The 19046-nt window shown below is 46.2% G+C and overlaps 1 protein-coding gene across 3 annotated transcripts in view; it reads left to right on the top strand.

Moving 5' to 3' along the window:
• CHRNA7 (cholinergic receptor nicotinic alpha 7 subunit) overlaps positions 1-19046 on the top strand; it is a 145068-nt gene that overhangs the window by 67670 nt on the left and 58352 nt on the right. For 2 of the 3 annotated variants that reach the window (XM_055278527.2, XM_055278526.2), the window contains exons 3-4: positions 2957-3001; positions 13422-13531. In XM_055278527.2, coding sequence (XP_055134502.1) covers positions 2957-3001; positions 13422-13531 — 155 coding nt within the window. Of the gene's footprint in view, positions 1-2956; positions 3002-13334; positions 13532-19046 lie in introns of those variants that run through there. The other variant, XM_063639056.1, reaches the window with a different exon arrangement.

Here is a 19046-nt window from a genome sequence, read left to right as displayed (position 1 = left end):
GGCTTTTCTTGCCAGCCGGTCAAGGTCTTATAGGAGAAGACACGGCACCTGCAGACTTATTGCTGCCAGAGTCCCACAGAACCTCTTTGAGAAGGGGGAAAGGGGTCAGTCAGGAGCCATTTTGCGAATGAGGAGACTGAGGCCTGCAGCCACCGCCTCTCATCTGTGGTCACAGGCATGGGGGCCTGGAGACAGTAATGCCTGGATAGAGCCTTGGAAAGCAGAGCTGGTGGTGGGGGCCGAGGGACAAAGGCTCAGGGCTGGGTGCACATGGTGGATGTGAGGGGATCCACATACTGTGGTATTGCAGGATCACAGGTGGTTAAAGCAGAGGCTCAGCCCCAGGACGCCACCCCTTGTCACTCTGGGTGAAGTCCATGTCCCTGTCTTCCTCCTTGTAGGGACCCTGTTCCCTCCCTCCATGACCCTTGTTACCATTTGTTGTTATAGGTTGTTATAAGTGTATCATTATTGTGTTGTATAATCCTACCTCACCCCCCCCCACCAACACACACACACATGCACACGCACACACACACACAAACAATTTTTATTCTAGGAGCTCAGGAGCAATATTAATTTCCACTGCACACATCGGGCAAGCATAATGCTGGGGACAGGAGGTGTTCCATAAATGTTGCATGCATGCATGAATGAATGAATGAATGAAAACTCGGCTGGACCATGGCTTGTAGCAATGGCTTGTGCACTTTACTCAAGATTTTTGACTTGATCCTTTGGGCAGTCAGTTGGAGGAGGGTGATCTGATCATATTGGTGGTCAGAAAGTCCGGTCTGAAGATGAGTAGAGGACAGCCTCTGTGTGTGTGCACCTGCATGTGCATAGGGACACCAGGCTGCACAGTGGGAATGGGAAGGAGGTGAGGTGTTTGTCACTGCAAACAGAGAGCCAAGAGACTCAGACCATGTGTGGCCCGGACAGGTGCCAGGAGGAGGGAGATTGTTCTGGGAGCATGGTTCCTCATGCCCTCCTCTCTCCCTCTTGAGTCTTTGTGGGGGGCTCCCCTAACGAGCATCCCTGCATACTTAGGTGGTGGTGGCTGCTGCTTGTTGATTACAGTTTGAAAAGCCGTACTTGGTCCCAAGCTGCCACACACCGCTGAAATTCAGTGTTCCTCTGATGGGGTTTCTGTTACGAATGTTGGAAAGAAGAAAGCCTTTTAATTAGATTGGTAGTAATTGAGCTCCCAAACCACAGAAGCCTTTCTCTCAGCAGATGAAGACACAAATGCAATTAAAAGAAGGAAAGGCACCTAAATGGAACCTTTGCTAATTTTAAGTCCATTAAAAACAACAACTCCTTAATAAGTTGAGGCAACAGATACACATTATGAAGAGTTTAACTGTGCTTCCCAATAATATTGGAGCTTGAACTGGAACTGGAGTGCTCCAGCCACTTAAATGGATAGCTCTCTTGGGGATCATTTGCTTAGTGCAGTGTACAGAGACATGTTAGCTCTACAGCTTTTCCCACCAAAAACTCCCGGCACATTTTATTAGGAAAATGGGATATATTTTTTCCTATAACTGAATAAATGTTCAGCGTCTTCTGGACATTGCCTCTGGCCTGGGGTCCCCTGAGACATCATCCCATGTTCCTCCCCAGGCAGCCCTCTCCTCTCTGTGGGATTTGCCCCACCTGGCCCATCTCACCCCAGAGGTGCCCAACATGTGAGCAACTGGGCTGGGGCACTGATGTCCCTGCCAGCTGCTTACATGCTCAACGCATTTTCATTTTAATGAGAGGCAGCACTCGTTTTTCATTTGCATCCCTGCCCACTGACATGCCCCAGCAGATGCCACGTTCTTTCTGCCTTTGGGTCTTTTTTTTTTTTGAAACTGCCCATCGGTGAAACAGGCCAAGTAGATTCTATTGTGGGAGCTTGAGGTTTCAGCTTCTGGGCACATCTTCACAGGGGCATTAATTAATATTTTCCCTGGAGAGGGTGTCAGTTGCTAATTCACAGAGTCTTTTAGGTTGGAGTTGATTATTTCATGCTGAATCACAACATTCTCAGTATAACTATTGTACAGAATTCACTCATTTGCTTCCTTTCACTGGGCTTGGTCAGCCGTACTAAAACGCGAGTTGCCTCCCATTTGGAAAGGCCAGTCTTGACGGGTCTCTTCTCTATATGTCCTGTGCTGGAGCAAAGTCACAGCTGGTACACTATCCAAGCTCCCTGGTTAGCACATAGACTTAGCTGGAGGCAGAACTCAGGGAGGTGTTTTGGAAATGTAGGAAAACAGGCTCTGGAGTCAGAAAGATCCAAGTTTGAATGGCTGCTTCTAAAGTCACCTCATCTTTCTCACCTTTAGTTTATTACCTGGGTAGGCTTTACCTTCAGGTGTCTTTCAAGAGCCTGATGTGCCTCCTAGAAGTTAGAGGATGAGAGAAAAGCCCAGATCTGCAGGGACAAGGCAGAGTCATGGCCCACATGGCACCACTCACACAGGGTGCAGCAGCTCCACACAGGGCCATGGCCCCTTTCCTGGGGGAGGGAGGCATAACATACTTGTATTTGTTTAAAAGTGTATATATTTTGGAAATAAATCTGACTTTAAAAACTTAGATTTTCACCTACTTTTATGTTTTTTTAAGCATATAAATTATTTAAAAATACAAAGATAAATAGCTAAATCATTAGCAGGCATCATTTCTGGATGGTAAGGTTGCAGAGTTTTAATTTTCTTCTTTATGCTTTTCCATCTTTTTTAAGTGCTGTATAATAAATGTGTCTTACTTTGGAATAAATAGAAAAGCTTAACTCTAGGGAAATGCTGCTTGCATATATTGGAAGTGCTTGGTGCATTCTAATTTCCACACACAACAATGATCTCAACAGTCAGATCCCCATGTGAATAATTGTCTCATTCTTTCTTTTGTAAACCATATTATTTATGCTGCTGCTTTTTTTTTTTTTTTTTTTTTGAAGGATGAGAAGAACCAAGTTTTAACCACGAACATTTGGCTGCAAATGGTAAGTTAAGAGAATGACAATCTCTCCCATGGGCCTGCAAGATCTTGCACCCAAGATTCTTGTCCTGATATCTGAGATGCTTGCTTCTGAGAGGTCCTATTTAGGAGAAAAAAAAAAAAAAAAAAAAAGCCATGGCTGTCACACCAACTCCACACCTGCCAACAATGAATGTTGGGTGTATGACACTATAGTCTGCAGTGCTCAACACATGCACAAGATCAACACATAGGACAAGGTAATGTGGGGACACTTCAGAAGCACTTCAGGCAAGACAAGAAGATACAGGGTTGCGTGTAGATGTCCACAACCTGCACCACAGCCAGTCCCCAGGACACAGAAGCTCCATCCCTGCCCTCTGTGGCCTCCAGAGCTGCATGTTTGAATCAGGTGGAGTGTTCTGAAACCAGAGGCCCTCGTACTTTGTGCTCTAGCAATGCTTATAAGAATCTTGAAATGCTATCATTTGTAGATTTTTAACTTGACATCTGCAATACTAATCTAAATTTAATTAATTGCAAATGATGCCACTTAACATCCAATTGTAAATATTAACACTGAAAAACAAAACGGTCAGTCTCTATTTTAAATGGAATCAAAATACCATAATAATTTGATGCCCATCTCATTCAAACACCATATGAACAAGCCTTTTTTTAAACTGTCAGATATTTAACATAGTCCCTTTTTTCTTTTTGCACATGCATTTCTATTCTACTTTCTATACGGAATTTTATCCTAATGTAATATAATTTTATGTTTGAAAGTCTCTTTTTTGTTTTTTTGTTTTTTTTTGAGACAGAGTCTTGTTCTGTCATCCAGGCTGGAGTGCAGTGCAGTAGCACAATCTTGGCTTACTGCAACCTCTGCCTCCCAGGTTCAAGTGATTCTCCTGCCTAAGACTCCCAAGTAGCTAGAATTACACCCGGCTAGTTTTTGTATTTTTTAGTAGAGACAGGGTTTCTTCATGTTGGCCAGGCTGGTCTTGAACTCCTGACTTCAGGTGATCCACCCATCTCAGCCTCCCAAAGTGCTGGGATTACAGGCATGAGCCACTGCGCAGGGCTGAAAGTCTTTTATTAATCACTGTGCCTTGGTTTTTTCAAATGTAAATATTTACACAAGAATTATTTCTTTACACCGTAAGTATTAAATTTTGTTTCTTTTGAATTAAGTTTGCTATTGTTATTGGTATTATAATTCATCAAGGTGACATAAATTAAAATTTTTAAGTAATTATAAAACATAAATTTTTATTGGCAATTTATATCTCTGCCCAAGATGAGTTTGTTTTAAATTAGTTCATGTATCCACAGATGACTTTTTATTACTTGGAGAGAATGACAGTTTTCACATCAATTCTGTTGCTGTTTTTTAACTAGGTGTAGTAACATGAGTAGTTGGACATGAAAGCCACTTTGTTAAAGCAATGTTACTCAATCTTTGAACTTCTTCTAGGTTATATGCCAAAAAAATGTAGTTTTTATCAGATGTATCAGCTGACAGCTTGATTAGTTTCTCCTTCAATTTTGTTGAAAACAAAGAATTAAAAGAATTTAAACCCACCTGACCTTTGAAAGTATTTGCCACCCAATTTCTAAGGTAATTCACACGGACACAGACGCCGATACTTGAATTGACCCTTTGTTTGGTTCTTGGGTCAGTGTCCCAAGATGGGAGTTGAGGTAAGATAAGAGAAATGTGCCCTTCTTTGTAAAGTTGAATGGGAGAAGTGAAAATGGAGGCAAAGGATAGTCCCATGTGGTTCTGGGGCAGGTGAGTTATCCTGCGAATACATGTGGAGTTGAGGGATAGAAAATGGATCTGCATCCAGCCTGGCCAACATGGTGCAACCCTGTCTCTACTAAAAATACAAAACTTAGCTGGACGTGGTGATGCACACCTGTAATCCCAGCTACTCAGGAAGCTGAGCCAGGAGAATTGCTTGAACCTGGAAGGCAGAGGTTGCAGTGAGCTGAGATTGCGCCACTGCACTCCAGCCTGGGGAACAGAGCAAGACTCAATCTCAAAAAAAAAAAAGAAAAGAAAAGAAAAAGAAAGTGGATCTGCCTAAAGCCATTGTTAGGTGTCCAAGGTGCACCCATAGCTACATGTAAGACCCCTGCAGAACCTAACATTAGTCAGGTGAGAGCCCTTGAGATACTCCCCTGCAGGATTTAAAGCAGCATACTTCAGTGAGCACATCCCTGCCCTTTCCTGTGCCACCTACTCTAGCTTCCCTCCTTTTGCCCAGGACACATGATCTGTGCTCTCCTGGAAGGCCCAGGCCTTCTTCCCATGGACAGACTCATCTCCTGGCCCCTGCTGAGAGCCCGGCATTAATGATTGTCCTCACTGCCAGTACCATCAAAATAGTGTCCGTGGGTCATTCTCACTCTTGTCCCTCCCACAGACTTTTCATTTGGATAAATGTTAAAGCCATGGATCCATTGGCTCAAACCAAAAACCTTGAAGTCACCCTCTACTCTTGTCTCGCACGCCTCACCTCTGATACATCAACAAATCCTGGCAGCTTGACCGCAAAACCGATCCAGGATCTAACTCCTGGCCATCAACCATGATGCTTTCACCCTGGTCTACATGGGCGTCATCTCTCACCTCCATTATTAGGAGTCCCCATCCAGCCTTCCTGCTTCAGCGTTGCCTCTTCTGGTGGTGTCTTGTCCTCAACATAGCAGCCAGCATATACCTTCTTGGCACAGATCCTCCAGGGGCCCCTGTCTCCCCGGGCAGCATAGGAGCTGAAGTCCTCGAAGTGGTGGATTCAATTCCCTCCCTGCCTGGTTCCTTTTTCCTCTCCCTTCCCCTCTGTCCTTTGCTTCCTGGCTGCACTCACTGTCCACTTGTTGGGTGACACACACGTCACCCGAGCACATGGCCCCCTCAGGGCCTTTGCACTGGCTGCTCTCCCTGCCAGGAAGACTCGTCCCTAAGAACCACTTGATTTCCCCCTTACTTCTCACTGATCTCTTCCTAAAGGTCACCTCTTCATTGAGTCTTCCTTGAGCTCCGATGTACTGTCCCAAACCCTCCCCTCCACCTCAGCCTACTCTGTTCTCTTTATCCTGTTTCATTTTTCTCCCAAAGGTTTCTCACCATGTAACCCACTTTGTGTTCACTCGTCTATCTGTTCATTGGTTCTGAGTCTTCATCACCCTTAGAATGTGTGCACGGTGTGGGGGACAGGGCTCCAGGTGCATTCAGTCACTGCCGTACCCACAGCCCCTAGTTCACTGTCTCACCTGTAGCAGGCACCAAAGAACTTTTGCTGAATGAGAGAATGAAGCAAAAACTCAAGGTGAACCTTGAGGTGCTTAGGTAGTGTGACACAACATAAAGCCATCTTCTGAATGGCCGTGCAGCAGTTTCATACTGTGTGTGTAAGGTCAGGCTCAGGAGAATGAGGCAAGTGCTTCCCTTTTTAATTAAAGTTGGACGTTTGCCATGCCCTCTAAGGAACAATGCTGCTATTGACATTTTTCTTACAGAGAGAAACGCATGTTATGGAAAGGTCTCTCTCCCTGGTGCCTATCTTCCTTAGCCCTCAGTAAGTGACTGGTCTTCAGCAATGTATATGATTTGGCAATTTTATTTAAAGGATGGTGGTTTCCAAGAAAAATGTAACTGGATTATTACTTCCAGTATGGAATTCAGATGCTCCATAAATAAACATCCTTGCTTCAGAGGGTGTCACCAGAGACCTCTAAATTTATTTCAAGCACAGCTAATTTTAATTAAGGCTTACATTTGCAGAAGCATCTGCAGCTTCATTTGTTTGAAAACTCACCTTTTAACCCACCTCCTCTTTTGGAGCAACCTACTCTGTGGAAGGTATTAAACTGGGCCAGGTGAGGGGACCCAGAAATACATAACCCAGTTTCTACCTTTAAGCCATTTATGATCAGGCTGTGTAATTAACACGTTTAGAAGAAGGAGGCAGAGGAGAAGAAGGAAAAGAGGAGGAGGAAAAAGGAGAAGGATGAAAGGAAGAGGAAAAGAGTAGGAGGAAAAAAGGAGGAAGAAAAAAGGAGGAAAAGAGGAGGAGGAGGAAGAAAGGAAAAATGGAGGAGGAGGTGGAGGAGGAGGAGAAGGAAAAGAAGAGGAGGCGAGGAGAAGGAGGAAGAGGAGGAGGAAAGGAAGAGGAGGAGGAGGAAAAAAAGAGGAGGGAGGAGGAAATTAAAATAGCAAGAACAAGTATTTCCCTAGGGATATTACAGACGACAGCTGGTGGTCAGATAGTAGAGGCCAGATGTGGGAGAAATCTCTGCTTTAAAGAAACGGGAGAGAAGGAGAGGCACAAATTCTCCTAAATGTGAAGATCTGGGAGCACTGGCATTTCTGGGCATTTTGTCATTAATGTTTACTTTTAGATGCCTACCGATTGAGAAACATGCTGGATTCCCTTAGAATGTGTGCCCTCATAAAGCTGGGTGATAACATTTATCTGGAAAGCAGCACGTGTAGATGATCTAGCAGTTGTAACACTGCCTCCCAGCTGAATTGTTAAGGGCTCACAAGAATCCTGGGTTAAAAACAAACCTTAAGAGTCATCTAGCCAGTGCCTGTGTCTCTCTGCCCCCACCCCCACCCAGTGTTTCAGTCTGGAAGCCATGGCATTCCTATTCGTGTCCACAGCATGGACATGAGGAACTCAGGAGTCACCAGAGCAAGCTTGGATGCTGCCCAGAGGCCACTTCTAAGCAACCTTCCATTGATTGCTGTTCTTGTGTTCCCTGGCTGGGGACCAGCCTGGCTTGACCCAGCACGATAATGGACATGCACAAGTGAAGCTGGATACTGAAGGCTCTCTGGGCCAGGGTTCTGAGGGGAGTGCAAATGTGGGCCGGGGGCGGAGAGCCACAAAAACCGCTCTAGCAATGGGTTTTTCTCCTCCCGAGTTTCATGTTGCTGAATTCCTGTCCAGAAAATCTGAATCCATGTAATCTTTTATCTAGGGTATTTAAGCTCTGCAAATGATACATTTTCTATGCATTAAAAATGGAAAAGGCAGAAAAGTAAAAAAATGAAAAAAACTCTCCTTGACCTCCAGTTTGTTGGTTTTGTTATTCTTTCTCTCAGTTGCCCTTGATTTCGATCATTTAGAAACGTGAGGGAGGAGAGAGAGGCTTCATCTCTCTGTTCACCTCTTCATGTTCCGAGGAGGAAGCAGCTGGTTCCTCTGCAGCCGGTTTTCTCTGTAGATTAGTTTTGATCATTTTGAGAGGCTTGTCAGACATAATCTGATTTAATCTGTGAGAAAAAAATGACAGAAGCCATTTCAGTTTCTGAAGACATTTGAACCATCCAGAGACTTACATTTGCTTTTAAAACATCTGTCTTCTCTTATTTTGCAATTGTGACCATTCTCCTGGCATTTGATGTCCCAGCCTTCCTGGGTCATTCTCTAACTTTAACCTCCTAATTCTAATTATGGTACTAATAGCATTCACACCATGGATGATAAGATTTTAAGCCGTTATTTTTTCTAAAATGTTTACCTTTTTAACTTCTGCATTCATTATCACTTGATCTCTGACACATGGAAATGTCATGCTTCCTGTTCACAGACAAGCCAGCTAGTGGCTTGCTTAGGGCTGTGACAGCATCTCAAGGTGAAGAGCGATGTTTCAATCATTACATCTCACCAAGAGAAGAAAGTGTCAGGGTCAGGGGGCTGGAAAGAAGGCTGCTTTCGTCCACTAACAAAATAATGGACGGGAAGAATTTTGAAAAGATAAGTGTTTTCTGACATCAAACGTGTGATGTCTTTTCCAGCACCAACAACCAATTTTCCACCAGCAACTGGGGGTCCACCAATTCAGTTCATTTCTCACATTATCTACCTGGAGTTCGCATCAGATCCCACAGGTTAAAGGGCTCAGTCTCACTTCAGATACCAACTGCAAATGGTGTACCCAGGCTACCCACACATCTAGCAGGTGACTGAAAATTCGAGGGTTCCCGTACCTTTCTCCCCCAGGTTCAATAACTTTCTAAGATGGCTGACAGAGCTCAGGAAAATACTTTGCTTACTTAATAAAATTTTAAATAATATACAAACTTATTTAATATACTTATAAATAAAATATATTTATTAAATAAATATTTAATATCTACTTATATAAAATACCCTGGAGGAAAGATTACATGGATTCAGAGTTTCAGAACAGGAATTCGGCAAGAGGAAACTCGGGAAGGGAAAAACCCATGACTTGTGTTTATTGGTTTATTCTAAAGGAGGCAGCTCAGGAACCACCAAGTGGAAGGACGCAGAGGACAGGGCGTGGTGGCTGGAAGGGTGCGCAGAGCCGTTGTCATAACTTCTCCCCAGCGGCCACCTTCCCTGCAAGTGGATGTGCTGACCAAGAGTATTTATAACCCTGTCTCCAGCCCCTTTCTCACCCCTCCCCAGAGCTGTGAGTGCAGTGGGTGAAAAGCTCTTTCCTCCAGTCACTAGGTGACCAGCCCCCATGAAAGCTATCTAGCTGCCCAACCCTAAGTCACCTCATCAGCGTAAACTCAGGCCTCAGGCATGGTCAGAAGGGGCTCTGTATGAATCACAACAGACACTCCTCTCACTCAGGAAATTCCCAGGGCTTTAGAAGCTCTGTGCCAGGAAAACCAAATCTATTTTCTTATTATACCATAATGTATTTTTTTAAATGAAAGATAACCTTCCTTTTTCCTCCCTCCCTTCCCCTCTCTCATCCCTTTCCCCTCCTCCGCCCTCCCTCAATGCTTCCATGCCGATAGCATCCACACACATTTAGAGTTTCATGTGGGCTCGAAGTAGCACAAATGGGGCCCAGGTGCCAGAGGCATGGAAGAATTGGGATTCCCCCAGTGCCTTTTAGATCAATGGCCCCTTCCTCCCTTCAGTGTACCCTCACAACTCCACACACTCTTCTTTTGAAGATTTAATGAGAAGGAATCTCACAGAAAGAGGGAGAGAAGGAAGAGCACACACTCCTCTAAATGTGATTGTCTGGGAGTCTAGGTTCATTGACGCTTCTTTTCAGATCCCCACTCTGTGGAAAATGTGCCAGGTGCTGTCTACAAAGGTTTTGCCTGATGCCCCCTGTTCCAGAGGGACCTAGGAACAAAGTGCTTTCAGAGAACAACGTTTTTTCTAGAAGTTTGTTGTTTATAGGGCCTTATTCCGTATCCATTCTTGGGAAACCTTCATGGGAGCCTGTGGGGGTTGCTGGTGCGGCCCCCGGGCTCAGGAGTGTGGACCTGGGCTCTAGGGCACACAGCATGAGGTTCCCATTCCACGTTGGCACTCACTCTTCCCCACCCTTGGCTGCAGCTACGTTATGACTGTTATTACAGCTCCCAAGTCCAGCAGGATTTTGTAAAATGGGGAAATCTCTCTCTCTTTTTTTAAGCTGTCATTCATCACTTGCCTGCCAGGGTCGTATGACTTTAATCTGCTGCTGCACACATGATCTCATCTCATCCTGTGAGGCAGGGTACATGCAAGGAAACTGCAGTTCAGAGACAATGATTTACCTGAACAAGCTCGCACCGCTAGTCTCTGCCAGACTCTTGGTGCAAACCCAGGTCTGTCTGATGTGGATGCTTTCTGCAGCTCCCCCCACCTTTTCTGCCACTGCTGTTACCCGAAAAGGGTTCCGATCCAGACCCCAAGAGAGGGTTCTTGGATCTCGTGCGAGAAAGAATTCAGGACGTGAAAGCAAGTTTATTAGGAAAGTAGAGGAATAAAAGAATGGCTACTCCATAGAGAGAGCAGCCCTGAAGGCTGCTGGTTGCCCATTTTTATGGTTATTTCTTGATAGGCTGAACAAGGGGTGGATTATTCATGCCTCCTGTTTTTAGACCATGTAAGGTAACTTCCTGATGTTGCCTTGGCATTTCTAAACGGTCATGGAGCTGGTGGGAGTGTAGCCGTGAGGATGACCAGAGGTCAGTCTCGTGGCCATCTTGGTTTTGGTGGGATTCAGCTGGCTTCTTTACTGCATCCTGTTTTATCAGCAAGGTCTTTATGACCTGTATCTTGTGCTGACCTCCTGTCTCATCCTGTGACTTAGAATGCCTAACCATCTGGGAATGCAGCCCAGTAGGAGGTTTCAGCCCTGCTTTACCCAGCTCCTATTTAAGATGGAGTTTCCCTGGTTTAAATGCCTCTGACACAATGGCCATCCTGGTTTGGGGCAAGGGAAAACAGCAGATGGGCAGCCACATCAGGGAGATTGAGCCAGAAGAACCAGCTCTGCTAGAGCCCAAAGATCAGTTTGCTTAAAGTCAAATAACACAGGTAAGCCCTGACCCAGTGACTGACTAAAACATCCTGGCTTTCTGAACCCTGGCTTCCTCTTGTAAATGGGAGCAGTCATATCACTGACTCCCCCCTGAACTATGGTGAGTCTGGACATACACAGGACACTGGACTAGCATAAAGGCTGTGATCTGGCTGGGGAGGGGATGAGCCCATGGTTCACGCAGTGGGGTGTGTAGGGTGTGGGGAGGCAGCATGCAGCTCTGGCTATGCCTTGGACGAGGTCTGGGTTTGACCATCCAAGCAGTCCTCCCATTCCCATTCGCAGTTCCTGTCTCCCCTCCCTCTCTGGCCATCATTCAGCAGGCAGGGGAGAAGGAGAGAAGTGCCTTGGCCTTCCATGCCCGCTTTCCAGGGCAGTTCATGGAACCTTGTGGCCCTGACCTGTGTGGTAATAATGGTGAACGTGACTGGCTCTGTGATAATTAGTGACCAACCCAGAGAAGCATCCCAGGGTGAGATGCAAGACTGTGGCACAGAAAGCACAGGTGTTGGCTATGCCGGGGCCTCATGCCCAGGGCAAGGGAGAGAAATGAAGGGAAGCAGAGGGCAGAGGTGCCAAGTCAGAGCAAGCTGCAGGAAGCATGGCTTGGTTGGTGCCCAGGCATTCCTGGAAGACAACTAGGACAAGACCCACCCTTCCTGGGTGTGCCTCTCCTGTCCCCTTCCCAACCACTTCCATCTCATTAGAGACCCCAGCAGGCAGCTGTCGATCCTGAATGCCCCAGAGGATACTTCTGCACATCACCCATTAACACATCCTCATTCCTGGAGGTCCTTGGCTGCAGAATGATGCCACTCACCTGGATAGTTTCTCTCCTCTGATGTCGGATTAGATCCTTCCAGACCTGGGACCATCTTTCTGGATGCTGCCTGCCCTCCTCAGAGGATGGTTGGTCTGGGACATGCCCTTTGACTCCCTTGTTGTATCAACAGCTCTAGGCCCACAGACCCTCATCTGCAATTCCCAAATCTCAGCAGCTCTGAAAATTTTCCCCCCTCCTTTGATGTTGTTTTCGTAACTTTGCATCAAACTGTTTTGGTCTAAAATCAAATTGAAATCTATGTGAATTGAGGCATTTATTTGTCTCCCTTAGTACAAATAGGCATGTTTTGCTGCAGCAACTACCATGTGTTTGATTGTGAGGAGCCACCCTGGTCCCAGGTTGGGGTGGTGCATCACATACCTTTCCGGATCTTGGAAAGCCTGAGCTCCAGAGCATGGGTGGTACCAGGGGGACAGAATACAGGATAATGGTGCAATTATAGGAGCTTCGGAGTTCACACTTGTTAGCCCTGAGCCTCCTGTGGGGTGGCGCTGGTTATGTGGCAGCTGCAGGTGGGATCCCACCCAAGCATCCTCTGCAGAGCTTGTGGGCTCCAGGAAGGGCTGTTTAGCACCTGATCCTGGGAGGGAGGACCCCAGACGTGGGTATTCCTCTGGCAAAAGTCACTCGATAACCTCAGTTAAGGCCTGGCCGTCAGCTTGTGTGAGTGCTTCCTGAGTCTTCACCTGCCTCCTTTCGTCCTGACTCTGTGTTTCACCATCAGGGCTCAGGATTTGCATTGTCGGGTGTTGGAAGCACTATCCCTGTGACAAAATAAAAATTCAAATCTGAAAACATTCCTTTAGAAATTCTGAGAGGTTCCCATGCAGCTGCACAGTATTGCTTTATGGAAATAAATATTCCACATTTCTCCAGCCCGGTTCTTATTCCAGTGGAAATAAGTGAATTCCTTTTTTTCGAAGTATTCTTACAGTGAAAACTTTGAAGGCAAAACAGTTATTCATTTGGCTAGAAGTAACCCATCCACTGCAGGAGGAGAAGGCTCGGGGACATGCAGAGGGTTGGAATTAACTTTAATGATACCATCTGAATGTGTTCATGGTGACAGCAGAACCTTAAATGTGAGTTTTATGCTCTTCACAGTCATTTTGGAAAGGATTATTGAATTCCTGTTTTCATTATATTTTATAAATAGCAATTCAGTTATAATAAATGTCTGGAATTCTCTTTGGTTTTGCACTTACCTAATAATCACTTATGAGAAATATTAGTAGCCAAGGAAGTGAAGTGCTGCTAACGTCATTGTGTGTGTCAGTCTTGGACAGATCACTATTTACAGTGGAATGTATCAGAATATCCAGGGGTGAAGACTGTTCGTTTCCCAGATGGCCAGATTTGGAAACCAGACATTCTTCTCTATAACAGGTAAGCATATTGAGCAAAGGAAAAAAAATGATTTTATGCTTGCATACATGTAGCTATCACGTATATTTGAATATTTCACAGAGATGCTGGATATGTTATCTATGATCTGGGGCCACTGCTCCCTACACAGCTTTCCGAGTGGCCAAGCCTTTGAGAAGCAGCTCTGTCCCTGTCAGCCAGCATTCCCTGGTTTGGCATGCACATGTGCACACGCTGGCTAGCCTGCTGCTTAAGATGCCCATGAAGCTGTATGTTCTCGGGGCCTAGTGTTGTTTTTGTGCATACTGGCACATGGAATATTCTTGCGTAAGGCAGTACCTTTGTTCTCTGAATGGCAGCAGTTATGATCAACAGCAGAAAGTGCTGGCCTATGGGATGCACTGCTGGAGCCCACAGTTTGGACCCACATCCTCATCTATGTTCCCCGTTGTGCACTGGAGAGTTCTGTGGCAGAGATGGCTGCAGGTGAGCGTGAGGACTGTCATCTCTAGCTGCATGCAGAAACTTCCCCTGCAGGGTATATACCTGTGTTCTAATAGTCTTTCTCCTGAGGTCAGGAAATAAGGGACACATCGGTAAACCAAGGCAGTCTGACTTGCAGACCACATGCCTAAAAGGCAATTATTCAGGCAAGGTACATTTCTAGAAGCAGTAAAATTTCTCGTTAAACTGCATAGTCAAATAAGGAATCCCAGAACATTTCTTACTAATAAGGTGTCAGATCTCATAAATAGCATCATGAAAAGAAGGTTATTTCCTAATCATGACTGCTACCTTTGGTCCCAGCTGAATGAAGAAGGAAACCCAGGCTTTCCTGATGCAGGGAACAGTGTGACCAAATTGCCCTCGATGGTCACTCAGTGATCCCGCTGGACAAGCAATGTGTTGTCCTACATGGCTACTTCCAGAAGGCTGGGCAATGCTATTTCTTGTATTGACTTTTCATTCTGCCTCTGTCTTTGCTTCTGGGGGCCACATTTCACTTGAATCATTGGGCCTGTTTCTAGAAGAGTATCCTCTTCTCATTTGCTGCCACTTTTCTGCTTCTTAAATTAGTTCAGACGACTGAGCTTTGAAAAACGTCTAAAACAGGAGTAAGTGGTCCCCTGTTGAATGGATCAAACACGTGCCTTTCCATGCCTGGACTTTGGGTCTTCTATTTCTTGGGGGGCTGTATTAGTTTGCCAAGGCTGCTGTAACAAAGTGCTACAGACTTGGAGCCTTAAACAATAGAAGTTACCCTGTCACAGTTGTGGAGGCCAGAAGTCTGAATGAAGGTGTTGTCAGGGCTGGCTTCTTCTGAGCCTCTCTCCTTGGCTGGTAGATGGCTGCCATCTCACTGGGTTCACGTGACCTTCCCTTGTTCCTGTCGTGCCCTAGTCTCCTCTTCCTGTAAGCACTCCAGTCACATTAGTGTAGGGCCCCACGCCCATGACCCCCTTTTACTTTAATTACCTTTTTAAAGGTTCTGTCTTCAAATAGAGCCACACTCTGAGGCACCAGGTATTAGGATTTCAACATGTGAGTTTGAGGGGGATGCAACTCACTCCATAATGAGGGCATTGTATCTGACTTTTTGAGGGCAAAGGGTCAGGGTTGAAGAAGTCTCAGTGTTAATTTTAGCTGTAATATTTACAGTCTGTATAACCTTTGAGTCTCAGATTTCTCCTTTGAAAAACGGGGGAAGTGCCAGCTTCACAGAGCTTGGAGGATCACTCTGTGGATGTGTGTAGCACACTTAGTCTAGCACTTGGAAAAGAGCACACATTCCATAAAGGCAGTTGTGTGTTTACAGGCAGAATGATGAAGATTCCTGCTTTTAGAACAAGATGGTAATTTAACAATTTAGAAAAAAAAATCAATGTTTTTCATTGTCCAATTCAGATTTTTTAGGTTTGAAATCAAGAATAAATTTTATAACATTCGGCCTGAGCAATGTACAAGTCCCCCATCTCTAACAACAATAACAACAACAACAACAAAATTAGCTGGGCATGGTGACCTGCCCCTGTAGTGCCAGCTACTCAGGAGGCTGAGGTAGAAGGATCCCTTGAGCCCAGCAGTGAGCTTTGATTGTATCACTGCATGCCAGCCTGGGTGACAGAGTGAGATGCTATCTCCAAATATATATATATATATATATATATATATATATATATATATAGAGAGAGAGAGAGAGAGAGAGAGAGAGAGCACCCCACCATATTATATGTATAATATGTTGGTGGAATCTTATTAACAAGGTTACAAGAGGCAGTTTATATGGCCTATGTGTAAGATCTTTAACTCCAAAATGTAAAATGTTTGATGATTCCAAATGCTCTGGCTAATGAGGAATTTCCAAGTTTTAATTGAATTTCAAGGAGCAAAGATAGAGCAGTCTCTACCTGACAAATGTCACCAGGGTCCAGGCCCTCAGAAACGATTCCCCCCTCCACATGCCTGACCCAGCTGACCGTGCAGAACCCCATCACTCACACATCTGTTGAGCTCTACCGAAGGATCCTGCTCACTCCTCTTTCCCGTGGTGGACATAGACCACGCCCACCAGGCTTCATCACGGAGGATGTAGAGGCTGCTTCAATTTCTGCTTTTGTTTTCCTGAGACATGGAATGTAGGACTTTCTTTTTGAAGTAACTACGAAATATATTTTGAAGTAACTGCTAAATATATGGCCCACAGGTCCACATGAACCCAACGTGGAATGAATAGATTTCAGAGAATATTTAAACCACTCATAGACACTTATCTATTGCTACAGAACAAACTACTCAGAACTGAGTGACTTGAAGCAAACAACTCAGATTATTCCTCATGACGCTGTGGGCTGTCCAGGCCCATGTGGCTGGTTGTCTCTTTCACATGGCATTGGGCACAGCCATGGGCTGGGGCTCCACTGGGCCGGCGTGCCGAGGGGTGCACTTCCACAGCGGGGCAGGACTGGGCTGAGCTGGTGGGGACGCCGGCCCTGGCAGGAAGCTCAGCCATTCAGCTGAGGGCTGTACACCCACCCCTTCTGGGCCTTTTCCGCAAGGCTCGGTGTCCCCCAGCTTGGTGGCCGGCAGTGCTCTGACAGGAAGGAAGGAGAGGCTGCTGGGACTCTTAAGGACTGAGTGTGGGGGTCCCGCAACAGCCCTTCTCCACATTCTGTTGGTCAGAGTAGGCAGGAGCCCAGTTTGGAGTCAAGAAAGGGGAAATCAGCACCCGCATCTAGGGCAAGAAGGGTGGGAGGGAGGCCACAGGGCACTCTGGGGACGCTATTGATCACAGCTAAGGAAGGAAAATGGTGAAACTGCAAGGGTCAAAGTAAAGCCCTGGGAAACAGAAAGACCAGAAGAGGCGTGCATCGTGAAGGGGAAGGCACACTCCGCCGTGTCCCCGCTGATATTGGCAATGTGGGAGGAGAAGCAGGCAGGAGGAGAGAGCTTCCAAACAAGACAGATCTTGTCATCCCTGCCTGCCCTTACTGGCTGGCTTCCCCTTCCTGCTTGGACACACTGTGCAGCCCCCAGGTATGTGCTGACCAGCCTACCCCTGCCCTGTAGCCTCGTCCACTCTCCAGCCCTACTGTTTGTCCTTTGGCTCATTGATGCACCAATGCTTCCAGGCAGAGCATTTATATGAGCTTCTTGCGGGGCGAGGAATGCCCACCCCTTAACTCTCAGTCAGCCAGGGAAACCTCCCTGACACCCTCACCCCCGCCAAGTCTAGAAACACATTTCTCGTCACGTAGAAAAGGATTCCTGTCCACGATGGCACTTAGGGTCTGCTACGTCTTAGGGGCACCTAGCAGGGCACTTGATACAAATTTATGCAAAGACAAGATGGAGAGAGGAAGGGAGGGTGCAGGAATTATTAGGAGGAGGAGCGAAGAAGATGGATCAGTGTAATACAGTGCGGCTAAGAACAGCCAGAGAAGAAAGAAAGCAAAGGAAAGAAATCATGTAGGCAACGTAGAAAACATTCAACTGAGACTGAGTCCAAAAATTGACACAGGAAATAGCAAAAATAGGCTTCACTAGTAATAACCCTCTGATATTCTGTTATTGGGGATTTTGAGAGATACGGAGTTTAACGCTTTCTGCCAGCTTCCAGGCATGGGAAATAATATGTTCTGCTTTGTAGACTCATCTGTTAGTTCATTATTGTCTGAATGGTGTCGAGGGGCTTTTCCTAAAGGAGGGGGTTTAATGCATCCTGTGTAAGCCCCAGTTTTGAAAGCAGTGTTGATGTAGCTCAGGTGAAGCCTCCCAAACATGTCTGTCCTATTTCTCACTCTATTCTGGTTTGATATTGGAGTCCCCTCGTGAGTCACTATTGCTTTTTGAGATATAATGCACTTTCCATGCTTTAAAGTGGCTGGGTCACTGCAAAACAGCCATCTCTGCATCATTTCTGGAATGGGCTGCTATATTTCCTTGATGGATGGGGAACAAGTCGTGCTGCTGCCAGCCAGCTGGCCAGGTCGCTCTGAGGAGAGGATGGGCACGAATAAAAGCGTCTCTGTCTGGTGCTGATCCCAGTCATTTCTTTGTTGCTTTATTTTGCTTTACTTTAAGCCTGCACCTCAAGGAGTTTTCTGAACACCATCTTGCCTAAACTGGGTAGCAATTATGGATGGCTTGCTGTGATTTTCCCCTTTGGATGGAATTAAAGGCCTTGCTGGGATCAGCAGTTGGCTTGCAGAAGGACAGTCTGAATCCCACATCTCCGCGGATGCCCCTGCACCGTGCAGAGACAGGCAACAGCCTCACCTTCTCTGGGCTTCTCTGTTTCTGAGTTGCTCGGTCAGGAAATTCTATTGCAATAATGGAAATCTTTTTTGATGAAGATATTTAAAGATGTTTTTGTTGGCTCTGAAAGTTTAGAACAGCATGGGGTGTCAGCCATCCATTTTCATTGAGTGTGCAAAGCTGCATTTGTCATCTGCAGGCTTGTGTCTTTCTTTCACTCATTTTCCTGACCCTGTGGCTGATAGCAGAGCCTGGGGAGGGGGCTTGTATGCAGGACATACTTGAGAGCAGTGTGGCCAAGCCTGCAAGCGCTCGTAATTGTGCTTATCATTGTTGCCAGGCGTCTTAGGGAACCTGGGGGAGCCAACCCAGGACAAGGATTCCTGAGCATGTAGCTTGTTTGGGAAGGGATCCTGGGGAGCAGGATGAGGGGAGGGGGAGTGAGATAGGAAGGGCAGGCAAGCCATTGGAATGAGCATTGAAAAGCAAATCGTACTGCGTGCAAACAGAGCCTTTCCTACTGGGGAGCTCTGGGAGACTGTGTAGGACTGGGATGCTTATCTGCCAGCTGCCTTCCATCATAGGCCGAGAGCTGCTTCCCTGGCACCTCCCTGGCACCTCTGGCTTGCCTGCCCCGTGTGTGGATCGAGTGCAGAGCTGCAGATGCTTGCAGCAGGCAGCTGTCAGGGCCTTGGGCATGGGAGGATGATTGTCAACATGGTCTGCTACAGCGCAGATGAGCCATCCACTCAAGTTCTAGTTGCTTTCACCCTGCTGTGAT

The sequence above is a fragment of the Symphalangus syndactylus genome, chromosome 5, assembly GCF_028878055.3.
Source record: "Symphalangus syndactylus isolate Jambi chromosome 5, NHGRI_mSymSyn1-v2.1_pri, whole genome shotgun sequence".
Taxonomy (NCBI): Eukaryota; Metazoa; Chordata; class Mammalia; order Primates; family Hylobatidae; genus Symphalangus; species Symphalangus syndactylus.
The sequence above is the reverse complement of the archived record's forward strand: the minus strand, read 5'-3'. Positions and strand labels throughout refer to the sequence as shown.